Consider the following 19326-nt stretch of genomic DNA (forward strand, 5'->3'; position numbering starts at 1 on the left):
GAGACTTGTGGGTATAGTTTGGCAGGATGGACACAGGGACCATTTTCTCCAAGAGAAGCCCACAAAGAACTGTGTCTTCCCCTGAGATGGTTGATTTTAACTGCCAACTTGCTATGACCTAGAGTCACCTGGGAAGAGAGTCTCAGTGTGGGAATGTCCAAATCAGGTTGGCTTGAGGACCTACTGTGTGAGTGACTTCTTCTTAATTTTATTTGTATGCAAAGGGGCCAGAAGAGGATGCTGTACCCGCCTGGGACTGGAGTTACAGATAGTTTTGAGCCATCATGTGGGAGCTGGGACTCAAACCCAGGTCCTCTGCAAGAGTAACTGATGTCTTCACCACAGAGCCAACTCTCCAGCTCTGGATTTTTTCCTTAACTGGGTTAACTGAGGTGAGCCCACGGTGGGTGGTGCCCGTCCCTGGTTTTGCGCCCTGGATAGTGTAAGAGTAGAGAAAGCAAGCTGAGCACTAAGCAAGCAGGCATTCGCTCCTCACCTTCACTCTGGATGTGATACAACCAGTTGCTTTAAGTTCCTGTGGCTGTGTTAGCCCCACAAGTGGATGGTAACTCGAATTCTGAGCCTCCTCTCCCCTGAGTTGCTTTTTGTCAGGGTACTTTATCACAGCAAGAAATTAAACTAGGACAGCCCCTCATCTGTCTGACCCTTTCTTAGACGCCACTAGGTCTCACCAGGAAAAGAAGAGTTAAGGCTGGCCCAGAGCTGGTCTGGGAATGGAGCCAACAGCTTCAGGAAAGAACTCTAAGGATGGGTGACAAGAGCCTGGAAGTTATGAGGGGTGTGTGTGTGTGTGTGTGTGTGAGAGAGAGAGAGAGAGAGAGAGAGAGAGAGAGAGAGAGAGAGAGAGAGGAGGGAAGAGAGAGAGAGAGAGAGAGAGAGAGAGAGAGAGAGAGAGAGAGAGAGAGAGGAGGGAAGAGAGAGAGAGAGAGAGAGAGAGAGAGAGAGAGAGAGAGAGAGAGGAGGGAAGAACACTTCCTCCACCCACTGTGGAAGGTGTACAAGGTATTTATTGACTGGGCATCTATTAGTCACCGAGTCTGACACAAAGGTAGACAAGGGGCTCATGGGTGGAGGATACTCTATTTACAACCAAAGATATATACTTATGACAAGATATACAGGTACTGTGACCTGCAGCAAGACACAGCCAAAAGGCTGGTTGCTAGAAACTGGCCACCTCTGTCCTCCTCCATGTGTCCCAAGTCAGGCTGCTCCACTGAGAGAAGCAATGAGAGCAAGGCTGACTCAAAATGATGCTGAATGCAGCTTGGGGCTCCTGGGTACTGGGTAAGCCTCTGAAGGGAGGAGAGGTGCCTTCCTCCAGCTGAGAGATTTAATTCTTACTGTAGAGCCCAGAAGCTGCCCAGTCCTGTGGGCTGGGGGAGGTAGCCAGATGGCGGCTCAGCCTTGTCCAGGGCTGGCTGACAGAGCAGCCTCTGTACACAGCTTCTCATTGAGGGCTTCCTCTGCCCGGCCCTCCAGCTTTGGGGCCAAGTTCCTGAACAATACAGAGCTCTATGCACACAGACGTGAAGAGGAACTACAGAGCGAGGATGCTCCAGTCCGTGCTACTCGCAGCCCCAGCCCCAGCCCCAGCCGCAACAGCTGCCGTGGAAGGACTCTGATACAGAAGCAAAGCCAGGGGCTTGCAGAGAGGGGCAGAAGGAAAGAGCGACCATGAAGTGTGGGTTCAATGGGGGTCTTTGTTAGCTATGGGGAACCAACATCCTGGGAGGGAGGAACTTCGAGGAAAGCATACAGAGGGCAGTGGCTAGTATCTGTTAAATGTTTAATTACACACCTGGCAGAGTGCCAGACACTTTCACACACCTTGATCCCGAGAGTCACAGGTTATAAATTCGTGTGCTCATTTTATGGATGAGGAAATCAAGGCTTGGGAAGGTGACATAATTGATAAGCTCTTCCAGTCTTGCTGGCCACACCCCTGACAATCTTCCTGAACAGCAGCAGCCCTGAGGCTCAGAAGCTCAGGGTGGGCTTCTCTTCCACTAGGATACATCAGGTTACCGTCTAAAGGCACAGAGCCCACCCTGCTTCATACTATAGTAATGAAGAGGCTACACACCAAGCAGGTTTCAGCCTTTTGTTTGCTTTTTGCCTTTGGAGTCAGGGTCTCACTATATAGCCCAGCCTGGCTTCAGCCTTCCCTATGCTGGGTAGGGATTTCAGTCTGCATTGTTCTCTCTTGCTCTTTCAGTGTTTTGGTCCCAGCTCACAGCAGCACTTAGAAACTCTTTAGGAGAGGAGACTGACTGTTACAGGGTGGGCTGTGGCATCTGTCATCCCCTTGTTGGCTCCTGATGTTGTAGGGCCACCTGCAAAGGGGCCCCCTGTTTTTTTTTCCCAGGCTGTCTGCTTTGTCCCGGTCTTCTCAAATCCTGTGGATCACAATAGACTCTGGGATACCATCCTCGCTGAGAAGGGCCAAGGTGGTGAGGGAGATAGCTGTTTTAGCTGAAGACATTTTGGTTTTGTCCCCACCAAAGCTGGCACAATGGTTATATCCATCTTGCCCAGAGGGGACCCCCTTACCTTCTCAGTGACAGAGCGGGCACACTCGATCAGCTCCCTCTTGGTGTAGCTGTCTGTGGGGCACACCTGGAGGGCCCCTGCCTTTTGCACCAGGAAGATACAGCCATGGCCAAGGTCCTGCACACGTGTGCGAATCTGGAATCCAATCTACAGAGGCAAAGCCAGGAGAGGGAAGGTCTATGAGGGACCCTGCCATTGAAGCCTGCCCTAGGTGGAAAATTTCTCTTGTGCCCTTTGGGAGCCCAGCTAGGAAAATTCCACTTCTATTTGGAACCCCTGTCCAGTGAAGTACGGAATTTAGTTGATTTACCTTCCTGTAAAATGACTGTAAAAATGCCCACAGCCTCATTAAGGGAGCCTGTGGCTCAGTGGGATAGCATAATACCTTTCTGATATGTTTATCTTTTCTGAGGGTCTAACTCATCTGGATCCCAAGCTACCTTATAGGAATAGATTGTCCTCAGAATGAACTCTGTGGGACAGTTGTGTTATTCATTCAACAGGCATTTACTGATCCCACAGTGTGCCCAGGCCTCTTTGATACATCCCTCTTCATGAGTGCAAAGTACACCATTAGAATTGAGCATATTTTAGAGTGATCGGATTTTATAAAATTGGTATATTTACCAAACACAACACCCCACTCCTGAGCTGTACTGTACGGTGACAGCAGTCACATCGAGCCCAGGCTTCCTGTCTGCTAAACCAGGTTGACTTCCCCATTTCTCAAGGCTCAGCAGATAGATACTGTTTTATTTATCTACTTGATTAAAAAAATTAAGGTAGGATCTTAGAGTTCAGGTTAGCCTCAACCTGACTGGAACTGAGAGTGAATTTGAACTTCTGACCCACCTGCCTCCACCTCTCAAGTGCTGGGACTACAGACATGTGCTAAACCACATTCTGTTTTTGTGGGGCTAGGGATGGGACCCAGGGTCTTACAACACGCTGGATGAGCATCTACCAGCAGAGCTACAGCCCCAGCCCAGGCCTGCATTCTCTTGCGGTTGCTGTACTGAGAGATTAGAAGAGGCAGTTTGTCTAAGAGAAGCAGAGTAAACTTCACTATAGCTAGGCTGTCTTCTTGAAGCTGTACTAAATTCCCCCCCCCCCCCCACCACTACCACCACCACCTTCCCAAAGCATGCATTCCTCTGGTTCTATTCTGTGTCAGGTTTTACTGTGAGTTTGATAAATACAGCCACAAATGAACTGCCTTCCATGCCAGGTAAGTAAGCAGCTAGAAGAAAAGCAAAAACTTGAAGCATGAGCCTGCGTTACCGTCAAGAATCAACAACAGCTAGAAGCCAGGGCTGCTGCTTCTAGCATCTATCAGGAATATTTACCAAAAGGTCTCAGACACTGTAGATAATCCTGGGGAGATTCTGGCCCAGGAGATGCTGTCTCCTTGCTTTTATCTCATTAGTCAAGCTTTAGGGAAGAGAGAGCTGAGAGTGGGAAGGACTACGCATGTTTACCTTCCTTCTATAGAAACGCAGACTGTTTCTAGGACGGAAAGGGACATTTAGCAGAGAGCTCATAAGATGCAGAAAGGTGACCTTCTGACTCCGGATGCCTTCTAGTGTGCACACTGGGTCCTGGAGAGGTTCTCCATCGCTCAGGCTGTCCTACTAACTCTGTGTGATGTACAACAGGAGGGGTAGCCTTCAGCAACACGCTATCTCTGTACACATGTCTGGACTGCTGCAGCAAGGACATGTCACTGAGGTGGTGGTGGGGAGGTGTTTGCCCACACAGCAGTGATGCCATTCAAATAGTCATCATTCAAGGCAGAGCCATGCTGTGTGGCCCAGGCTGGCCAAGAACTCTTGATTCCCCCTGCTTCAGCCTTCTAAGTACTGCGACTGTCACACAAATCTATTTTACAAGATATGTTAATGGCTTATATACTACATCAAGGAGAAGCCAGGGAATGTGACATTAGTTTCAAACTCAACTTGGTCCTTATGCTTCCATAAAGTTTAATGCCAAGTATTCAAGGGTCAGCATTATCTGAGAGGTGGTAAAGGATGACCAGAGATCCCCAAGTGACAGGGGACTGCTGGTGACATCAGCACACAAAATCCTCTGATTCAAGTTTTTAAAAGTGGCCTCAATAAAAACAGAATTTTGTTCAGCTTTCTGAGATTCAGTTTATCTCTGAAATGAGGGGAACAAATGATCCTTGTCTCACATACTTTGTTGAGGACAAAGGGACAGTGCCCACCACAGCATCTGGGCTTGGCACCTATCATGCTCATTACTTTCCAGGTTACGGCGAGCTGATGGAATACTTAAATACAAGAGGACCGCAGAATCAACAGGGTCTACTGGCAAGTTCACTGGAAATTTTTACAGCTGGAGGAGCTTCCTAGAAAGGGAACCCACTTTTAAGATCGTGTTTCAGCTGATAAGCACTAAGAAATGCCCCAGTCCCAAAGCAACACTAAACTTCTCAGCAAGCCTGGCCCGACTTTGCAAGACCCACAGGGTGGATTGAATGTACGACCAGTGTTTATTATAAAGGAATGCTTCTCAAAGACACACAACTTGGGGTTTTAAATTGGCAACTTTAGGGAAGCATTGCTTGAGCCTCAAGAAAAGCCCTCAGTTCATTTCTCCATCAAAGAAAAATAGTACAGAGAAAACCATCTGCTTTTGTGCCTTAAAGGAAATTAAAAAAAAAAAAAAAAAAAAAGCCCTGGTTTAGATCGGATTACAATGGAGAGGAGGGAGCACCCCCCACCCCCCATCACTTTCCCTTTACTTGCCAAGTCAAAACAAAAATGAAATGACTTTTTGAAGACTTGCAAAGCAACCGGGTCCAGAGTTGCTTGGCTGGGGGACCTTAAGAGAGTTAGATCAGGGTGACAATCAGAACTTGTCGGATCCACTTAGAAAACATATCAGGGAAGACAGTGTGAACAACAGAACCAGGAACCACTTTCTCTCTACCTGACAGCTAGTTTTGGGGTGGGATTTTAAAAATAAAATGCCAGCGTGTACATCCATTCCACTTGGGAGTGCAGGCTGTAGGACCAGGCATATAACCAATGCTCTCCCTGGCTCACAAAGTGGTGATGTGATTTTCCCTAGAGATAGAGCTATAGTCACTAAATCTTTCCCCAGAACTTACACTGTGGAGCTGTAGCTCCTAGGAGCTCAACCCCTCCCTCTTTCCCTCCATCCCTTTTTCTCTTCCTCCTTCCCTTCTCCCCATTTTCAGCCCTTTCCCTCTCTGTATGTATGTGTGCTGTTTCAAGTCCTTCTATATGCACATATAGAGGCCATACATCAAGGTCAGGTGTCTTCCTCAATTCTCTTTACCTTAGTCTTTGAGACAGCCTCTCTCTCTGAACCTGGACATCAATGATTTGGCTAGACTTGCTGACCAGCAGGCCTAAGACACCCTCCTGTTTCTTCCTCCCCAGGACTAAGATTATAGGCACGTGCAGCCATGAGTAGCTTTTACACGGGTGCTGGGGCTCTGATCTCAGGTCCTCCTGCTTGTATATGACTGAGCCATCTCCCTGGTCTCTCTGTGTTCAGAGAGAAACTAATCTTAACTTGCAAAGCTGCCAGGAGAGTTTTCACTTTTCTGAAGAATTTCCACAGTGCTACTAACAAAGCCTTAGTTTTCTGTGGAAAAATAAACAGAGAAAGATCCTGTTTGATGTTTGAGGACAGAGGTCCAGCTTTTCCTGTAATTGTCACATCGTGGAAAAGACCAGAATGCGGACTCGTTGGGGGTACACCACAGGGCTCTGAAGGAAAAGGTTTCCCAAATGCCCTGCATGTAAATATTTTCACATTCTGGGACGTGGGGCCCTCTCGGGTATACAAATAACTCCCACAATTTTGGTATGTTAAAACAAAACAAAACAACACCCTATATTGCTTCAGGGACCTCCTAACCTTCTCAGTTTCCCCCAAAGCATCTGTCTGGCAAATGCACACAGGGAACTTTCCCGCACAGGCCACTGGTAATCTTATGTTCTCCCTCTCATTTTTGGCTTCAGGTCATGCTGCTCTTGTGTCTGGACTGTAAAATACATCTCAAGATGCCCTGCCAAAAACAGCAAGTGTTACTGACCATGTCAGAGGCACCAGCATGCAAGGGGACGTGTTGTGTGGCTAGCGACACATTTTTTTCTTTGTTGGCTTGGTGCAATCAGTGATTCTGTGTCACAGCAAGGCTCTGCTTGCTTCTGCATTGGGGTGGCCAGCTCTTGAGAGCTTTGCCCATATGGAAAAGGCAGGCTAGTGTTCCAAATCCCTTCCTGTGGAGAAGGGCCCAAACCTCCCTGGCAATCGACACTCAAAGTCAACTACCTCTTCCCACTGTTCAAATGCTTCCTGAAGTTTTCTTTTACTTGTTTATGAAATCCAAAATTACATGTTGACCAAATGAATTATACGTCTAGATAAATTACAGTGTAGAACTGTAGTCTAGTCTTACTGAAACAGAAAGACTATTAAAAAAGAAAGAGAAAGAGAAGAAGGAGAAGGGAGATGAGGAGGAGGAAGAGGGGGAAACTGTATAAAAGGAATCAAGATTCAGTATTTTTCTTGTTGATGTAACATAATTATTACAAACAATTATTCATGCTGAGGCCTAACTGACTACTCTGGAATGTAAAGACAGGAGCATGGTTAGAAACTGAAGAAACTCCATGCTAGAAATATATATGTACCTCAGTACATATATATGATATGCCTGCTTACATGCATGGTTATGACATATGTTAGAAAGTGATGTGTTTTGGATCTGTGTTTCTATGGTTGCTTTAAAAGCCTTTGTTAGACACACCAGGTCCCAACCCAGAGTACTGGGGAAGTGAGGGCGGGTCTGTTATTTCAGGGAAATGAGCAGGCCAGTTACAAACCTGTGGCTTCCCTATGCCCTAGTGTTAAAGAAAATACTGAACAAAGTTTCCATTCAATAAACAGCTTGCATCTCACCGAATGTGGTTACCTGTATCTTCCCATGTTCCCGCAGTCCCTCCATCATTCTGTATCTCAGAGTGGACCTCCTTTCTCTAAGGAGCCACATGGTTTCTTGGGCCCTAGACACCCTCTCTAGGCACTCACACTGACAAAGCTTCCTCCAGGCCCCTCTGGGTCCCCAGCTGTGCTGTGTGGTCCCACTCACAACTTCCAGAAATGACTGCTCTCTGACAGTGTGCACACTTGCCATTCTGAGACTCTTAAGGGTACGGATTTGCTGAGGCCACACCTACATTAGCCTCTGTGGAAAGTAATAAGGAAAGCAGGTGGGTCTTGAACCTACAGGCCAGGGCTTTGTGTCATGCAAGCAGATTGTTGTCAAGAGAGGAAATATGAAATCCCACATGTGGGTCCTCTAATATTTTGGAGAGCCTTTGGAAAACATAAGCATGACTGATAGGATGTGCTAAGGGGCAGCAGGAAGCAGGAAGGTGGCAGCCCCAAGTTTGGGCATTTGAAGAGGGAGATGGGCAGCTATAAGGGTCTGGCAAAACACTGCAAACAAACCCTTCCATCTGAGAGTCACTCTCCAGGGCACTCTAGTTCTTGGCCAACTGGCCCCAGCAAGGGTCCAAGTTCTAGGCACAATTTGGGGCTCTGAGTGAATCTGGGGCATCAGTTGTACAGTAATGGGGAATGAAACCTGCTCCTGGCTCTTGGGCTGGGGTCTTATAGAACTAGGCTACAGGGTCCTCCCCTCTCCCATCCCCCGAACGGGCACCATGTGTTTGCTTCTTAAGATAGGGGCCTTAAGGTGGCAGACCTCCTCTGGTTCGGCGGTGGCTGCTGCCATCTGGCCCTGGAGAGCCAGGTGCCCATAGTCAGTGGTCATTTGTGAAGCCAGGCCTCCCAACTCCTCCGGGTTAGTAACCGACTTAGTCATCTGGAAAAAGAAAACAAGCAAGACACAAATACATACACAAAGAGAAGCATCAGAACCATGTGTTAATACCCTGGGAAGCCAAAGGGTTTCATTCCCTTTTAGCCCCTGGGGAAGGTGAAGGCCAGGCCTAGCATAATGGCTGGACACTGGGGAGGGCAATTCAAGCGAAGCCCATGCTGCATTGCACACAACAGGCCAGGGCTGGGACTGCCCTGCAGCTCAGACTGGATGGATGGGCACATGCTCAGCGTGCAAGGCGGTGCAGCGTGGAGCCGAGTCCTCAGGACCCAATCTCAGGGAGGATGGATATGGGATCACCAGAGGAATTTCCACAAGGGACCACTCTAGGGAATGATCCTTGTGAGTGGTAGATCCTGATTCGGGCTTCTATGAGGATCTAGGCAAGAAAGGATCTGAGGATAGGGCTGTTACAAAGTCATGAAGGAGACCCAGTGAAGAAACCAACACTAGGGACTGAAGGGCTTGGGTAACTTTGTAACAAAGCACCACAAGGTGCTTCTGAAACATGGTGGCCCACCACAACCCACACAGTCCATGCATCCAGTCTGCCCGCACCTCAGAATAGCATGCCTCAGTTTAGTGTTTAGCCTTCACCTTGGCTTTTTGCCATGAACAAAAAAGTCACCTAAAAGACAGTCTCTGTCTCTTTTCCAGGAATCTCACTCCTGCCCTATCTCTTTTGTTACTTAAAAAAAATAATTTGGAAATGGAGAGATGGCTTAGTGGTTAAGAGCACTGACTGTTCTTTCAGATGAGTTCAATTCCCAGCAAACACATGGTGGCTCACAACCATCTGTAATAGGATCTGATGCCCTCTTCTGGTGTGTGTGAAGACAGCTGCAGTGTACTCATATACATGAATAAAATAAATCTTTAAAAAATATATTTTTATTTGTGGGTGTGTGTGTCCACACCACAATGCATGTGTGGAGGCCAAAGGACAACTTAAGAGTTGGTTGGTCTTTCCATTGTTAGGATTCCAGGGACTGAATGCAAGTCATTTAGCCTTGCTTACAAGTATCTTTACCTGCTACACCCCCTTGCTGGCCCCCTTTGTGATCTTTTAAAGGCTTGATTTTAAAGGGCTATTCCTTTTAGTATTTAGACAAGGTCTCAGATAGCTCAAGCTATCTTTGAACTCCTAATTCCCCCTCTATTTCCTAAGGGCTGGAATTATCAGCATGTGCCACCATGTACAGCTTAAAGGGCTTTTAAAAAGCCCCTTCAAAGGACTCCTTGTCTACTGAGGTAGGTTCCAAGAAATACAATTGGCATCCCAAAAGAATGAAGTTGTACCATGAGCTGTACCATTTGTGCCTCATTAATAGGAACACAAAGTCTCTTCACCTAACAACTCTGACCAAAAGTGCCAGGCTAGCCACCTCAGGATGTCATATACTGGAGGGTGCCAGGCTAGCCACCTCAGGATGTCATATACTGGAGGGTGCCAGGCTAGCCACCTCAGGATGTCATATACTGGAGGGTGCCAGGCTAGCCACCTCAGGATGTCATATACTGGAGGGTGCCAGGCTAGCCACCTCAGGATGTCATATACTGGAGGGTGCCAGGCTAGCCACCTCAGGATGTCATATACTGGAGGGTGCCAGGCTAGCCACCTCAGGATGTCATATACTGGAGGGTGGGCTTGTCGGGAATCATAGGCGCCAAGGGATGAGACAGCGTGGTTCAAAGCCTGGCCCAGAAGACTCTCCAGGGACTTTATGAAGACACTCACACATGCCTTTCAAAGATCCCACTGCCTGACTGCGCAGTAAGGGGACTTTGATTTGTCTCCTCTACTCCCCTGAAAGGATGGTCCTGGGGTGACCTCCAGCTTGCCAGGACACTCAGAAGTGACTGTGACTATTCCCCTCCTTCCTCAGGCCACATTCATTTAAACAGTAGGCCTGGTACAGAGTTCCCATGCATGAGTAGAGCAGGCAGGGAAACCTTTGTAGTCCAAGCTCAACCTCTAGTGGACACACAGTTGCATGACAGAGCCAGTGAGAGGGGTGACTTGGCCACTCCAGCTAGGCCACTGCAATGGCCACCTCGGGCTTGGCAATCCTTTTGCACTTGGGGCTCCAAGTGGAGAGGGATGTTTCCTGTGTATGCACTCTCTGAGATCACATTTGTCATCCTCCATGTAACTCTATAATGCCAAGAGCACATACTGACTCCCAGAGCCATTTGTGAAGACTCATCTGGAACAGTGTTGTTTGCATTATGTTTCAGTGGAAAAAACAAAAAACAAAAAACCATTACTTCTGCTGTCAGGAATTAGAAAAAAAAAAAAACACACTAATTTTGCCTAAAGGACTGATTGTTCAAGTGTTATAATTTGATATTGCCAGATAGCTTCATGTTTTTACTATCTTACTCTCAAATATCTTCTCTTATACTAGAACTTAAGCCTATTAAAACACCTCAAGTCCTTCCAGAGATGAGTAGGGTTTGCTCCTTTATAATGAGACCTTGTTGCTCATTTCCTGCTTTCTTGAAAGCTCTCTCCTCCCTTTGTACCCTGTGTTCATTCCCAGGACTTAGTCAACTTTAATTCCTTCTTCCTGAGGCTTCTATACCACAGGCAACCAGAGGCACCACAGAGAGGAGGTAGGAAGTAGGGTCCCGGGAGAAACTGGCATTACAGGGGACCGACATCACGGGCTGGTCCGTCTCTCTGACACAGATCCCAGACTTGAAGACTCAGATGGCAGTGGGTAGAGGGGGAACCCACAGTGGGTGGGGCCAGTCCTTTTCTTCTTACCATTTCCTGAGCTGTGACGGCAATGGCTTTGGAGTATTTAACCACAGTCGTCTGGTAGTCAACAAACGTTCCCTTTGGTTCTGGAGGTGTGCCTTCATCCAGCTGTGGATGAGAGAAGAACTTAGGAGTCATAAGGAGCCTGGCCAAGGATAGGCTATACTTGTAAGAATTAGAAACTTAGGAAAAGGAGAGAGCCCCTCAGAGGTTTCTTTGGTTCAAACTCTGCTCTAACTTCTCCAATCAGAATCACAATGGAGGTACACATAAGGCATTCAGGGGACACAGGCAAGATGGAGCCCCAGTTTCATCTTACAGGAGTGGAAAGTATTTCAGAGGAAGGATGATTTAGTTAAGTCTCACCAGATAAGGAGAAGGCCGCCCACAAAAACAGTAGGGAAGGAATCCCAGAAAGAGGGAACGGTATTCAAGCACATGATGGTAAGAGTGAGTCTGGTACTTCCAGGGAAATACAGAGAGTGGTGGAAGATGAGACGGGAGGCGGCAGAATCTCCATCACGGAGGACTTCTATAGCAACACTACAGTCCACCAATATCCATGCCCAGGGATGCCTAGTGATGATCTAAGTCAACAGAAAGAATTGGAGGAGCTAAGAGCAATCTTTTGACTGCCTGCCTCCAAGTGCAACAGCAATTAAGAAAAGGGCAAGGTCACTGTGAAAGAATGGGAGTCATCAGTCCCCTTGAAGGTCAAGGGCATACTGATCCAAGTGAAGTGTGGTCCCCTGGATGTTAGATCGGGGTAGGTAAATGTGATGGTTGATATTGATAAGAAAACTGGACAGTAGAATCACCTCAGAGAAAGACCCTGAACATGTCACGTCTCTGTGGGGGTTTCTAGAATGAGTTAACTGAGGTGGGAAGAAACTAGGAAGAACTGGATGTGGGCCATTCCATGGTCTGGGTGGTTCCAGAATAAATAAAAAGGGGAGTGAGCCGAGGGACAGCACTCACACCTTTTTCCCGACTGCAGATGCAATGTGACCAGCGACCTCACACTCCAGCCACTGTGCCTTTCCCACCGGGCTGGACTGTATCCCTCAAACTGTGAGCCAGAAGAAACCCTTCCTCCCTTAAGTTGCTTCTTGTCAAGTACTTCTCAATGACCAAGTTAGTGACACAGAAGGAGTTTGTGGACAGCAGTGAAATCCCAGGTCGTGTTTTACAGGGAGGAGAGGGAAACCCTTCGTGTGTATCCTCTGCTGCCAGCAGTTCTTGTGACCATCAAGAGAATCCAGGCTTATTTCTCAAGAGCCAGCTGGACCAGTGACAGCAGCTGTGTGGGTGCCGCTACGGTGGCATAAGGCATCTCCATGAGCGAGGCTGGTGGGCTTGCAACAGATGACTCAGGGCCTGACTTCCATTCTCTCGGGACTGACAGGACATTTCCTATCTTTACATTAATACTGAGAAAAAGAAAAAGAGGATCATTTGGCTTTTAACTGCTACTAAGAAACTATGGATTTGACGATTTAACATCCCCCGTGGACATGTGGTTTGTTTCCAAAGTTCTGGTGCTCTGCTGTTGTGAAAGTCAAACAAACCCTCCTGCACCTCACCCTATGGCCTTGAGGAGGAGAAATTGACTCACTGTCTGCTAAACCATCCGTATTTGAAGCATAAGCAAAACATAGTGGACACTGATAGAGACTTTGAGAAGGGAGATACAGTCTAACCCAGCTTGCTACTTCATTAGTGTGAAGAGGATGGGAGAGGGTTGTGGATCCATTTCTCTAATGACTTTATTCCTTTATAGAAACCACGACAGCTAATGCCTAAATCAGCAATTTAAGACCTTGTATTATCTTAAAATACTATACTAATGCATACATAATCCAACTGTAGGCATTTCCCAACACAGGCACTGTAACACTCTCGTCTGTGATATTCTCTAACGCTAAGCTGACAATTAGATGGTGATGAAAAACTGTTTAACCTGACAATATCAAAAGGACAACATTAAAGACAAAATCCTTGGAGGAAAGTAGAAACCATGGAGTTGAAATTCTTTTTGGTCTGAAGCACTGTCAATTGGCTGCTGAGCCAGAAAATGATTTATTTATGTTGTCATCTATGCCTGTTGCTTTTGAGAGCCCACCAAGACCTTTCATACACACTATTCAGTGGTTTATGCATTTAAGTAGATATCAAAATGTGAGATTTTTGGAAGTCCCATTAGAGATTCCTAGGATCTACTCAATTGAGATTGTGACAGAGCTAGACATCAGTAGAGTCCAGGATCCTGAATTCTAGAAAGTTCCTCAATTCCAAAGTAGCCATTCCAAGGGCCAAGGCTTGGAAATCATTTCCTAACTCCTCCTGGAGTCTCCTCCCTATTCCAGCTTATAAAGAAGACATGAGGTATAAATAATTATTTCCATTTTACAAACAAGGAAGCCAATGACACTTTCACAATGTCTGTTTTTAAGCACAACTGGGAAGAACTATGCAGTAGCTTACAAAGCTGATGAACTGATAGTTAAGAAAAAAATGGTATGTTGGAGATATGGATGGCCATCTGCTGGCTTGTGGGTCTTGGCCTTGACTGACAGTTTCCCAGAGAAGACTATGTAGGGATGGTTTGTGAAAGAGCTGGATGATGGGACTGGAAAGGTTCAGGGGCTAGCGTGAACCTACCTTGCTCATAGCCTCTGCGATGGCGTCCACCATGCCTCCCACCAGCCCCACCTCACTGGCTGCTTCATTCAGTGTCACCATGATGTCATCCACAGCTTCCTTCATCAGCTGCGCAGCCTCTGTGATGGCGTCGTGGGTGTGCTGTGCCTGAGAAGGAAATTAAAAATGTCTTATAGTAGCAGGAGACGTTGCTCACCCATAAGAATCACTTGATGTGCTAAGAATAACCTTTAAAAAAAAATTCAGAAGACAGGGCTGGGGATGGTGTTGCCTGCCTACGATCCCAGCACTCAGGAGACCCTCAAGTTTAAGGCTAGCTTAAGCAGTATGGCGAGACTTGAAAACAAACAAGCAGACCTCAGGAGAAATCACACCCCAGAAAACAGCCACACAATGCATTTGAAATGCACCACCCCCCTGACTCCATACATTTACTTGCAGAATCAAAAGCAACCCTTTTTTTTTTTTTACAATAATAAGAGAAAAGAGAAATGTTCCACCCAACTGTCATGACTTAGCTTTCTATGCTGCTATGTTCAGGATGGTCGAGGATGCCACGGCTTCCTAGACACACAGATTGACACGTGTATTTAAAAAATTTGGTAATACAAAGGAGAAAATGGTTCTCCTAACACGTGTACTTCTCCTCAACAATGCCCAGCACACCAGCATTCTCTTTCTATAGAGAAGCTGGATTATGGAAATGTCAGTGCGTGGAAGAGAGATAAATTGGCAGAGAGCCTAACAGGCTTTAGAACCAGGCTGGAAGCCTTTATATTGCTGTTGTGTTGGCAGGGTGATGAGCACAGTCCACCAAGGGCCGAAGCCCTGCAGGTAATACCCAAGTACCCACATGTTCCTTAGACAGCATCCCGGACACTCGATGACGTTAAGGGTGGGATTGGGGGCTCGAAGGGAAAAGGTGAACAGATAGGAAACCATGTCCTTCCTCACACGGCAGGAAGATGTGCAGGGAAGAGTTACGCTATGGGTGCAGGAGACCTAGGTTCTAGTTGGTGCTCTACCACTGACTAGCCACATGACAGAGCCCAGCCTCCTTTTCAGTGAAACAGGGAGGACTGTAAGAAGTCCATGTTCTAAATGCTTGATGAACCAGGAAGGTGCAGGTGACTCACGCATAAGAAGGGCAGGCTGGCGGGAACTCTGCCCTTACTGTCTGTGTACAGAGTAACTATACAATGTAACAGAGTGCCAGTGACTTAAACATCAGAACCTCACTGTCCTTAAGCACTGGATCCATACAACATTGTGGTTATCAGGGCTAGAAGCCTCTCCAAAGGTCCAAGATAGTGTGTTGTTACCTTGGTGGGTATGAAGGAAGGGAAGTCAGTGAGACTCAGAAGAGGGGAACTCCCTGCTTTTGTGGATGCCAGCAAGAGCTCGCTGACAGGAGCCTGATATGGCTTCTCCTGAGAGGATCTGCCAGTGCCTGGCAAATACAGAAGTGGATGCTCACAGCTATCCATGGGACTGAACACAGGGTCCCCAATGGAGGAGAGCTAGAGAAAGGACCCAAGGAGATGGAGGAGCTTGCAGCCCCATAGGAAGAACAACATGAACTAACCAGTACCCCCAGATCTCCCTGGGACTGAACCACCAATCAAAGAAAACACATGGTAGGACTCATGGCTCTAGTTGCATATGTAGCAGAGGATGGCCTAGTTGGTCATCAATGGAAGGAGAGGCCCTTAGTCCTGTGAAGGTTCTATGCCCCAGTATAGGGGAATGCCAGGGCCAGGAAGCTGGAGTGGGTGGGTTGGTGAGCAGGGGGACGGGGAAGGGGATAAGGGATTTTTGGAGGGGAAACTAGGAAAGGGGATAACATTTGAAATACAAATAAAGAAAATATCAAATAAAAAAATAAAGAATGCCATGAAAAAGCAATGTGAGCCATAGGCCCTGTCTGAACTAAAAGGCCCAGGGAAGCAAGAAGAGTTCCTCAAATATGGACTCTGACAAGATGTCAAATATACTGCTCACAGCTATCCTCTTTATACCTGTTGAGGGACCAGTTTGACTTCATCTTAGGCTCAAAAGCATCTTATAATAAAGACAAACTAAGTTCACTTTTGTTTTATGTTTTTTGTTTTTAAAAAATATATATATCTTTATTGGATATTTTCTTTATTTACATTTCAAATGTTTTCCCCTTTCCAGATCTCTCCTTCAGAAACCCCCTATCTCCCCCCACCCCCCGCCTCTATGAGAGTGCTCCCCCCTCCACCCACTCACTCCTGTCTTCCCTCCCTGGCATTCCCCTACACTGGGGCATCAAATACCCTCAGGCCCAAGGGCCTCTCCTCCCACTGATGTCCAACAGGCCATCCTCTGCCACATATGTGGCCGGAGCCATGGGTCTCTCCATGTGTATTCTTTGGTTAGTGGTCCAGTCCCCAGGAGATCTGGGGGGGGTCTGGCCAGTTAATACTGTTGCTCCCTCTATGAGGCTGCAAATCCCCTCAGCTCCTCAGTCCCTTTTCCAACTCCTCCATCAGGGACCTCACACTCAGTCCAATTGTTGGCTGCGAGCATTTGTCTCTGTATTTGTCAGGCTCTGGCAGAGCCTATCAGGTGACAGCTATATTAGGCTTCTGTCAGCAAGCACTTCCTGGCATCCACAATAGTGTCTGGGTTTGGTGGCTGTATATGGGATGGAACCCCAGGTGGGGCAGTCTCTGGATGGCCTTTCCTTCAATCTGTTGGTTGCTGTTTTGTCCTATTGACAGTGTCCTTTGCCTTACAGACGCTTTTCAACTTTATGAGATCTCATTCTTGATCTTAGAGCATAAGCCATTGGTGTTCTGTTCCTAAGTTCACTTTTGTTTATGATTAAATATGTTTCTCAAAGATTGGGCTATACCCCCGCCCCCAACCTTAACTACAAATGGTTGTGTACGGGCTGTTCAGGAATGGCAATCATGTCTTTGTTTCAAACATTTGTTTATAACCATCTTACAACCCTACTGTTATTATCTGTCTATGGCTACCTGGTTATGACTACCTATTGTTATGACCATCTTGTCTTTGTTCAGTAAGGACTACCTTGTTATGGTGCTCTGCTCCTATAACTGTCTATTTTGCCTGCCTTGTCTTCCTCATATCCAATGCTGACCTCTTGAACCCATCTTAGGGAGAGGCAGCCCATGTACACGAACATAAAAGCTTTGATTGCATTAATTGTTTCGGCCATGATGATTTGGGTCAGTGGTCTTTCCCCTCCCATCTTTGGGATTAATGCTGTGTAGACAGACAGAATTCTGTCTTCGGGACAGAAGTCAGTAAGCTCCTGATCTAGGCTCATAGCCAACTTTATAGCACAGAGTAAAACATTCTGTGCAAACTGCTTTATTCTGCTACAAGTCTTAAAGGTGGCACTCCCACACAGAACTCCCTAGAGAAAGCTTCTAAAACCACAGACTCCCATTACACAAGCTCAAACAGAAGGGGCGATTTTCTTCTGTGTCGTAGCTACGATGAGAACACTACTGACACAATTCTACAGGACCACATTAAAGTGAAACACATGTTTTAAGAGAGAGGTGAACAGCTGCCAGTCAGAGGCTTGCTTTCAACTTCAAGGGTCTTAGGAGTGCAAACTCTTAACAGGAGTGGGGCAATTCCGAAGAGAGATGCTTGTGCTCCTGGCTGATAGACCATTAAAACAACACTCCCGGAAAAACTGCAATCTCCCCAGGGATTTCATGCCGGGAGAAGGAGAAGGCCGAGTCTTGGTGCCAGCCAGAGAGGGAAACTGTCTTCTAAAAAGAGGGTTCACACAGTTTTGACAACTAATGAGTCAGACCACCCTGCATGAGAGGCCAGAGCCCAGATGATGGTTGGGACCACATGATGACTCAGATGGCCTAGTTATACATACTCCACCCCCCGGCCCCCATGTAAACCTAAACTTTAAAAATGGACTTGGGGGCTACAGGACTCCTTTATTTGTTCTTCTTCTCCTCAATGTGGCTGCAATGAATGAATTATCCCCTGCCACTCACTCTTCCTTGTCTCTTTAATTGGCCCACTGAGGGTGGGTGGACAAACTGAGCTCATGGGCATACAGCAACTTGGGGACAGGCACTGAGGATGCCATAGAAGGGTCTGATCTTAACAACTCTGGGAATGAGGACTTAATTCAGGGAAGGCATCAGTAAATTACAGAATGATCTTTGAACCCCTCAGTAAACATCTTTGCTCTTGGATAGCACAGAAATAAACTATCTGACTGTCGAACTGGAGATAAGCTGATGAATCCTCTAGGCTTGCTTATTTTTATATTCCCCTGCCCTTTGTGTGTGTGTCCATGCTCACATGTGTGTGAATGCATGTGTATGTAGCTGCATGTGTACATGTGTGGAGAGAGATGTTTACCTTAGATCCCCCTCTCAATCACTTTCCACCTCATTTGTTGAGGAAGGGTCTCTCACCGAACCTGGAGCTGGCCAGTGAGCCTAAGGTCTCCTTCCCTGTGTGTACTGTGGGGCACCGTTTTGTATGTGGATGCAGGGATCTGACCTGAGGCCTTTATTGTTTGGTGGCAAGCACTTTCTTGACTGAGCGATCTCCTCAGCCAGTGCTCTTCACTTTTGAGCATTACAGGTTTCTAGAGTGTCAGCTCAGAGGTCACCTCCTGGCTGACATCCCTAGGCGTGTCTTCCTCACCATGCCTCCTCTTGTCCTCTGAAGCTCAGGGTCAGGCTTTGTTTTCATTGAACAGCCTGGCCCTCGTCCATGTTGGCGAAGCACAACAGCGTTAGCCATCCAAAGACATAGCAGCAGGATCTCAATGACAACACGCTTTAACAACCAGCAGCCCTCTGGGAGGCAAAGCGAGCAGGGCAATAATGAGGTCATTATTTTAGGGTCTGGAGCGACTCCCTTATTATTGCTCCTCACACAGGGGAAAATCACATCTGTTCTTTTTTGGACACATGTCTGAAGACAGCTTCCAAGGAGCCTTTTCCTTCCAGATGGGACTTCTACTACAAAGCCCAGGACAGCAGGCAAAGACATGAGAGCGGCTTGGAAAGCGGGAGAAGACAGAAGTGGGTCTCAGGCTTTAGGGGTTGGGGCAGGCAACTGATAATTAGAGCTCTCTGGAGGGAATGAGCATGTGGCTTGGCTGGAGTGTTCCATAAAGCAAACTCGAAGGGAATTCTATAGAAGAGGTGGGGAGAGATGATGCTTCAGGAGCTCAAAGGGCCGTGAGAGAGGTCATGCACATGCGCCTCTGTACTGTCTTGATTTACTGATTACCTGCCTGATAGACACAAGGGTATCAGCCCATGCTGGCCTCAAACTTCCCAAGTAGCTGGAGACCTTGGACTTCTGAGCCTCTTGCCTCCTCCCAAGAGCTGGGATTAGAGGTGTATGTCATCATTCCCGGCTTATACAG

The 19326-nt window shown here is 47.1% G+C and overlaps 1 protein-coding gene across 6 annotated transcripts in view; it reads right to left on the reverse strand.

Annotated features, from left to right (window-relative positions):
• Positions 1-19326, reverse strand: part of Tln2 (talin 2) — a 425612-nt gene that overhangs the window by 47043 nt on the left and 359243 nt on the right. For 5 of the 6 annotated variants that reach the window (XM_085844751.1, XM_085844753.1, XM_085844752.1 and 2 more), the window contains 4 exons: positions 13908-14054; positions 11253-11354; positions 8345-8464; positions 2575-2721 (listed from right to left, as the gene is read on the reverse strand). In XM_085844751.1, coding sequence (XP_085700877.1) covers positions 2575-2721; positions 8345-8464; positions 11253-11354; positions 13908-14054 — 516 coding nt within the window. The remainder of the gene's footprint in view (positions 1-2574; positions 2722-8344; positions 8465-11252; positions 11355-13907; positions 14055-19326) is intronic. The other variant, XM_085844756.1, reaches the window with a different exon arrangement.

This window comes from Mus caroli, unplaced genomic scaffold (assembly GCF_978045245.1).
Source record: "Mus caroli unplaced genomic scaffold, Mus_caroli_1 scaffold_11, whole genome shotgun sequence".
NCBI classification, from domain to species: Eukaryota; Metazoa; Chordata; class Mammalia; order Rodentia; family Muridae; genus Mus; species Mus caroli.